The 8,062-nt window shown below is 46.2% G+C and overlaps 1 protein-coding gene across 1 annotated transcript; it reads left to right on the forward strand.

Moving 5' to 3' along the window:
• Positions 1–4,492: 4,492 nt before the first annotated feature.
• On the forward strand, positions 4,493–7,517 carry UQCRFS1 (ubiquinol-cytochrome c reductase, Rieske iron-sulfur polypeptide 1). Its single transcript, XM_084270149.1, has 2 exons — positions 4,493–4,751; positions 6,711–7,517. The coding sequence occupies exons 1-2, from the start codon at positions 4,541–4,543 to the stop codon at positions 7,319–7,321; spliced, it is 822 nt and encodes a 273-aa protein (XP_084126275.1). The 5' UTR covers positions 4,493–4,540; the 3' UTR covers positions 7,322–7,517.
• The last annotated feature ends 545 nt before the right edge of the window (positions 7,518–8,062 follow it).

Here is an 8,062-nt window from a genome sequence, read left to right on the forward strand (position 1 = left end):
ACTTCCTCAGTATTGATGCTCAGGAACACAAGCCTAAGAGCAGGTCTCAAAGAAACACCTCCACGCTGGAATATGCTTAGTCATTTTAAAATTAAAATTACTCTTTTTCAGACTCTGATAACAGAATGTGATGCCTGTTTTGCTGAAATGTTTTCAAGATTTAATCATCTTCTGACCACGATACAATCTGAGATCAGTCTTGCTTCTTTTAAAAAATTACAACCATGTTTTCAAAAAAATTACAGCTGCCTCATTTGGTCATGAGTCTCTAGAAGCAGCAAGTGCATTCTGCCAAATGTCTCTTGGAACAGCACTCAGCCAGAAAAATATATCATTTGGGATGCGACCATGCCTGCCCCATCCTGAGCAGCTGAGCTGGGTTAGCCAAATCAAAACTTTCATCACCGTCAAAACTCAGAATCTTTAAAAAAACCAACCCACAAACCAGTAACAATACCCAAACCCCACAACTGGTAACAAACCCTTCTACAAATACTAGCTAAAATCCTCAGCCTCATGGTGAAACATCAAATCCCCACAGTATACTAATATCTGACGGCCTTAGTAGCACCTCCTCTTGCCCTGTTAGAACTTCTTAGGTTATGATCAGTCTTTACCATGACCATGGTAATTTTATAACCTGTTGCAGAATAGAAAATAAGGTCATGTTTCCATATCTCTCCTCCTCTTACATGCAGTAACATTAGTAAACCACATGCTGCTAAAATGGTTTCCATCTGGGTCTTCCTGGTTTTCTCTCCTGCTTGAATATTATTTATTTCCACCCATACATTGATTCACAGCCCCAGGAATTTCTACATTTCCTCTAGAATATTATTGTAGCGTCCTATAATTACTACATCACTACTAACTACAATTACCAACAGTGTGCTGAGTTGGGTAAATCATTATCTACCCAGGCTTAGATGTCACAAACTTGCTGGGAAAGAAATAAATTCTAGATCAATACTACTGGAACTGGAAAGATCCATCCCACTTAATTAGAACTACCATATTTCAGTACATTTCAGACCACAGCTAAAAAGATTCAGTGAATTACTTATATGAAAAAGTCAAACCCTTAAATAAATCTTAATACAGCCAGTCCCTAAACTACCATCCTCAGAGACAGTATTTTTAATGCACAATCATAAAATAATTTAGCAGTAACACCATCGGCACCAGCTGACTTTGAAAACAATAGCTCCTTACACAGCCAGAATGAAACACTGGAACACTTCCCAGCCTTGCATGCATGGCCTGGCTTGATCAGCTGAGAAATTGTGGTTACATTTCTAGAGGTTAGTTTAGCTCAAATGTTTATACAACACATCTCTGTGTCAAGTTCATCCCACATTTTGGGAACATTTGAGAAGCCCGAGCTAGTGAAAAGGCTTGGCTGGGGCAGGTATGCACCCACTAGTGTATCCATACAGTCTTAAATCTTACCGTTCGAAGCTGTGACAAGTCAACATGAAACTGATTCTGTAAAATAAATCTGGGAAAACAACCACCCACAAAAACCACAGGTATTTATTTATTCACCCAACTGTTAGAGGAAAAATAGATCTTTCCTTTAGTTCAGGATTTGTCTATGTGATATATCTAACATACTCCTTGGAATTAACCCAAATGAGTTTTGGGTGAGACTATCATCCCAAATGAGTGGTTACTACAGAGAACTGGAACCTTGCCCAGGGGAAGGTCTGTGTTGGAGAGCTGGGTTGGTGCTTCCAACAAGCGATCAAGACACTCCTTCACTTTTACAGCGCCGCTGCCTGCCCAGGAGCCCGTCCCTACATCAAGGCTGGAGCTCTGCAGAGGCAGCCACAGCTTCCCAGTTGCAAAGGAGGAAAGACCAGTATGGCGCTCTGCCGCCTCGCCTCTGAGCAGCACTGCCCTGCCTCAGCGTGACTGGCCTGTAGCTGCCAAGACTCATTTTATGAGCTGAACTACCATCTCCAGAACAGCCCTTGGGAGTGGATTTGGCTTTAATTTGCCTGGAGGATGTCATTTGCTGCTTGTTGCATGGGGGAAGGAGTTGACAGCAGCATTGTTTTGTTTCACATTATTTTTCAGTGCAGCCAAAAGGGTGAAATCACATATATTATCTAATTAAAGAACCCAAGCAACAACTGAAGCAATACTTCTGTCTTGCACACTGATATAATATTGGAAGATGCACTTTCAAAAACAAAACCTAAATTTTATTTCCCTTTGAAGCTCCACAGAGTAATGCCAGCAACAATTTTAGGACTACCCTGGCAGGTCAGGCCAAATCTATTGCTGTCCATGAGGCCAGATGCACAGTTCCTAACAGAAGTAGTATTTAAAACTACCATAGTATTTTTTTTAAGTATTTTTAAATAAGTCAATTTGCCTATGTCCAAACAGGCACAAGCACTATGTATGGCAAGAAGAAAAAACAAAAACCACAATGAAACAAAACATACTATAAACACAGCTTTTTATTTAACTTTTTGCTACTCAAATGTATAGCAGGAACTTTTGGAAAATAATCCAGTCTATCCTCAGGAAAGCAACATTGTACATTCTTCATCAATAATCAAAAACACTGCAAAGACACCCAAAGATTACTGACGTTTCTTCCTGCAATAGAAAAGCATTAACAGTACTTGGGAGAGGAGGGAAGAGAGTGCTTTCATTTGATGCTAACTGCGAGATCTAAAGGTGCAGCAATCCCCAAACGCCTGGGAGCCTTCACACAGCTGAGTAACTGATCTCAGCCTGTGATTGTGATGGAGAACAGCAGAAATGTATTTCTGGCAATAATTACAGCTGCTGTGTTCCTTCACCCTCCTAATCACTGATGATAAGAATGAGTTTCTGGGGAACTATTTGCCTTCCCCAGCAGCCTGAGCTCCAGACTCAGACGTGCCGATGAGCAATGGAAAACGCTGAAGCTGTGACAGCAAGAGGCTGCCCACAGAACGTGGTTATGAACAGATGTATTGTACAACATTCTTTGTGTTTTTCCAGCTTGATGTAAAATCTATCACTTGCCAATTTCCTGTGACAAGGTGAAAAAAAATTTTCCCACTTTGCAACTGATCCAGCAGAACTATGAAAAGACAAAAAATAAATAGATAAACCAAGAAAAAAGCAGCACAGTAATAAAAAGGGGTAAAGATCAGATGCTGCACGAGGAACAGAAGTAACAAAGGTCGTGTGTTATCCCAGAAGTGGCATGGGTTTCTTTCAAGGAATGTTTCTGAATGGTATTTACACATCTCCAGGCCATGTCATTAGAGTAGCAAGGGAAGGGAACATTAACCCCTCCGAGGTGCTTTGAGATCACAGTGCATTGTTTAAATGATCCCACGTAGTGCACAGAAAGCACAGGACCACTCACATGTCCCCACAGTGCTTCCTGAACTTTGAATGAAACGTTCTAAAGGTTAATCACTTCCTTTGCTTGTCAGCAGCACCAGAGGTACCCTAGGACGGCACTTGAATGCACTTACTGTCCTCAAGGTGTTAACCAGCAATAACCCAACAAAATAACCATCATGAAAGAGAAAGTAAGGTACATTTGTAGTAGTGCCTGTTTCGCATAAAATGATGCCAAGAACAGGAAAATCAACAACCAGAGCACTTCATGTGAGCAGACCCTGGAGTACCAACACCAAACCAGCACTAACAACACAGTGACCTGGCAGCGGACTGGCACGATAAGCCCCATCACCACCTCCAGGTTACTCTCACTGTACTAGAGAGAAAGTCAAAGATTTGGGCCCAGAACGTCATAGAGGGAGCATGAGATCAAACTCACTCCTGGGACACAGCCAGCAGGGTGGCTTTTAAGACAGTGGCTTCTGAATGAAAGTAACCGTTGTGCACGGGGCTCGGTGCTGGATCTGTTTCCTAGTAACGCCTAGAACTCAGCAAAGACCAAGGCCCGTTTGCGCAGTCACTCATCATCCCCAAGGTCGAACCGCTGCCGCAGGTGACACAGTCCCCTGTGGCACAGGGGAGCGTCCCGGGCTGGGGGAGCGCAGGTGCCTCGCGAATACCGAACTCGCAGGCGAAAGATTAAGAGCAGAGCGAGGAACTGGAACTCCCCAGTTCCCGCGGGACAGGCGGCCAGCACGGCCTCGGCACCGCCTCGGCACGGCCCTGCCAGCCTCACCACGCCGCAGCCGCGCGGGGCTTCTTACCCCTCACAACCGGCGGCTCCCACTGCCGTACCCCCCTTCCCACAGACCCCGCTGCATCCCCATCCCACTCAGCGCCAGCTCTGCCCGCACCCGCGCGGCTCTGGGGCTTCTCCAGCCCAGCGCCACCGCTACGCTAGAACGGGACCTGAGCAGCAGCCCCCACCCCACCGCCGCTGCCTACGTCACAAGGAAGCGCAGAAGGAGCCACACCGCCTCCTGCGCTGTGACGTAACACCATACGCAACGGCGCTGTGACCCCACCACGGCGCGACCGCCGGCCGCGTGACGTCAGGGCGCCTGCGCAGTCTGCTGCCGCCGGGAAGGTCGGAGCGGTGACCGGCTCAGCAGCCGCCGCCGCCGCCATGTTGTCAGTGGCCGCTCGCTCCGGGCCCTTCGCGCCCTACCTGTCGGCCGCAGCGCACGCCGTGCCCGGCCCGCTGAAGCCGCTGGCCGCGGCCGTGGCGCGCCGGGCCGAGAAGGTGCCGCTGGACCTGAAGCGGCCTCTGCTCTGCCGGGAGTCGATGAGCGGCCAGTCGGCCCGGGGGGGAATCGTCGCCGGCGCCAGCCTCAACGGTGCGGGGGTCGGGACACCGCGGGCCGGGCCTCGGGGGAGCCGCTCGGGCGGGCGGAGGGAGGCAGCCGGGGCGGCGCCGGGCCTGGGAGCGCTGCCGCCTCGGCCGGCGGCTCCGCGGGCGCTGCTCGGCCTGTGCCGGGGATGGAGCGGGGCAGAGAGGGGACGCGCCGCAGCGTCTGGCGAGGGCAGCCTCGGCGCTCGGGGTCCTGCGGCCGGCTGAGGCGTGAGACACCGAACGGGCTCTGCCGCGCGCTTTAAAAACAAGTAACTCCAAGTGGTCACCGTTGCGCTGTCACACATCAATAGGACTGGTTATGGGGCAGGTGAAAGGTCGCTTCCTTTTGGTGGCGCTCAGGTAGATAGATATTCACTGCGCACCGGGGAAGACGGGGGAAACCTCTGTGTAGTTCAGTAAGGAAGTTACAGGGGGTCAGAGCGGAGCTGTGCAGTGACAGCTCACGGCCTGCACTGCACTTGGAGAAGAACCAGCTCTAACAGTGAGTTCAGTGTGTCAGATTGATCCCGGTGTTCTCCTTTGGAACGGCACAGTTCATACAGTGTTCAGGAAAGTATCGGTCAGGTGAAGTTAGCCCCAGGGTGTTCCTGTGGAACCCAGCACCTGGGCAAAGGGCAGCGCTTCTCCCTGGAACAGCCTGGTATGCAATTCATGGAGAACCGTGGCACTTACCTGCTGATGCTGGGCATGCAGTGACCGTTTGCTTACTACCCTTACAGAGGGTATTCGTGTCAGACACGGAGGTGGCAGTGGAGTGTGGAGGGTGGGTACAGAGTGATTAGCACTGCATACTGTAAAGGACAGGTTCAGGTGAAAATCCTACAAATCTGTAACTAATGCAGCTGATATTGAATCCTATTCATAGTTTAACATCAAACATGCTTTTCACTGAATATGAGGAATTTTTACAAGTCAATCTTACTGTTTGTGAAATATTTAAAGTCTTTATACTGAAATAAATTAGTATGGTCCTTGTCTGTGCTGAGTTACTTGTAAATAAATATTTATATTTTCCATATTATACTGCATATAAATCCCTGAGAGAAATTGTAAGCACTTTGAGAAAATGGTCTTCATTAACCTCTTTTGAATTGGGACCAAACACTAGGGAAAAAAAAAATAGAGTAGCTAGTTCTTTTCAAGTAACAGAGGTTGCCCTTTGGCAAGCAATAAGTTCTGTCTTTGGCATGTTCTTTTCTTTGGCTTACAGATTTTCATTGAAGGGAACAACTTTTTTTTTCTGGTGAAACTGATGGAAGGCCTCTTAGCTGTCACATCTCAGTAGCTGAGCACAGAGGTTGGACATGGGACTCCCACTTGAAAAGCTGGGGAGTTGGAAGTTGGATAGTTAGTAGCTTTATACCCAGATCTTTCTATGAAGTTAACCTGGCAAACAGGGGACTCAGCTTTGACAACAGTTTAAAGGGGGCATTACGTATTTTTAAGCTTAAAAATGGTTAACCACATGGTTAAGATTATTAAAGGCATAGAAAGTAATTAAGCCAAAGGAAAGCAAAGAATTGTGAAGCTGCAGCTGTGTGAACTGTATGAAATCAAACTTATTCATAGCAATTTTTTTCAGGGAAGCATTTGAAAGCAGGTCTATCTTAGCTAGTCAAGGTATCCTGCAGGAGTTTTTCCTGGAAATCTTCTGAAAAAACAGTTCACTTTAAATCCAGAACTTCTCACAGATTTTTCTGCTCCCTTATCAGACTTTGTGTGATTTTCAAAGAACAGGTTTCACAAATCACCTGTCCATCTACCAGAAATACCTTCTAGAAACCACTTTCCTAGAACTCAAAATTGAATCTCAGTGGAATCCTACCCAGAGTTTGGAAGAACTTTTACCCGTTGTTACACAAATCCAGTTTAAAAAGTGTAACTTAAAGCACATCAGAACACTTGACAGCGTTGCTATTTCTTCTTTTTTTTTTTCTTGCAGCACCTGCCAGTGTTCGTTACGTCCATAATGATGTCACAGTACCCGACTTCTCTGCCTACCGTCGTCAAGATGTGCTAGATGCCACCACGTCTTCTCAAGGCAGCAGTGAAGCCAGAAAAGGGTTTTCCTACCTGGTGACTGCCACGACATGCGTAGCGACTGCGTATATCGCTAAGAGTGTGGTCACCCAGTTTATTTCCAGCCTGAGTGCCTCTGCTGATGTGCTAGCGTTGTCAAAGATCGAGATCAAGTTATCTGACATTCCTGAAGGCAAGAACATGGCTTTCAAGTGGAGAGGGAAGCCCCTTTTTGTGCGTCACAGAACCCAGGCAGAGATTAATCAGGAAGCTAACGTTGATGTGTCTAAACTAAGGGATCCGCAGCATGACTTAGACAGAGTACAGAAACCAGAGTGGGTCATACTAGTAGGTGTCTGCACTCACCTTGGCTGCGTACCCATTGCTAACTCTGGAGATTTTGGCGGTTATTACTGCCCTTGCCATGGGTCCCATTACGATGCCTCTGGCAGAATCAGGAAAGGTCCTGCTCCCTATAACCTCGAGGTTCCGACTTACCAGTTTGTTGGTGATGATCTAGTGATTGTTGGCTGAATACCGCAGCGCTCGCTCACTTCCATGTTCCTGTGAATGTACATGCAAATGGGGGTTAAAACGGAGACTCTGGAATACTGTAAAACCAGATGATCCTGAAAACTTGGTAGCTGTCTAGATTCTCAACCAGAAGTATGTTCGAATACTTCTCTGTGTTCAATGTTAATAAAGACTTGGAGTGAGCACTTGTTCCTGACTTAGTAATGTGTATTTATTTGTGTGCTGACTAATAGTGTGTCTAGAGCTACTACAGCAGACCCAGAATAAGTTTGTGAAGGGCTGCTAACTCTGAACTACAAAGCCATTGTTTCCTTAATGCCACATATTTTCATTATTTGGGGTTTTTTATTATAACTGCACTGCAGGAAGAAAAAAGATCTGAAAAAGATACGAACTTCAAACAGCTGAGTAAGTTTCAGTATAGAATCCTTTTCTTTACAATGTATCTTTTTTGTTTGTTTGTTTTCAAAGGAAGGGAAGGAAAAGGAAATAAAAACCTCTGTAGCAATGAAACATACATTGTTTGGAAGCAGCTTATAGTTGTTTACCTAGAGTGGTAACAATGTAATTTTATGATGTGTACAAAAAACCCCAAACATTCTGTGTTTAGAAGTACAAAATGAGGGTTTTTTTTACTTGCTGGTAAGGCTTGACCTATCTACACAAGAGATCAGGAGCTCAGGATACTGGAAAGCTTGAGACACTTCCTACAGAACTATGTTGAGAAGGAAGTTAAAAGGA

The sequence above is a fragment of the Gallinula chloropus genome (assembly GCF_964237585.1).
Source record: "Gallinula chloropus genome assembly, chromosome: 13".
Lineage (NCBI taxonomy): Eukaryota > Metazoa > Chordata > Aves > Gruiformes > Rallidae > Gallinula > Gallinula chloropus.

Excerpts from the sequence above, each read along its gene's own strand:
- UQCRFS1 (XM_084270149.1), top strand. The coding sequence starts at position 4,541 with ATGTTGTCAGTGGCCGCTCGCTCCGGGCCCTTCGCGCCCTACCTGTCG. Across the intron at positions 4,752-6,710 it reads CGCCGGCGCCAGCCTCAACG|CACCTGCCAGTGTTCGTTAC; the intron begins GTGCGGGGGTCG and ends TTTTTCTTGCAG.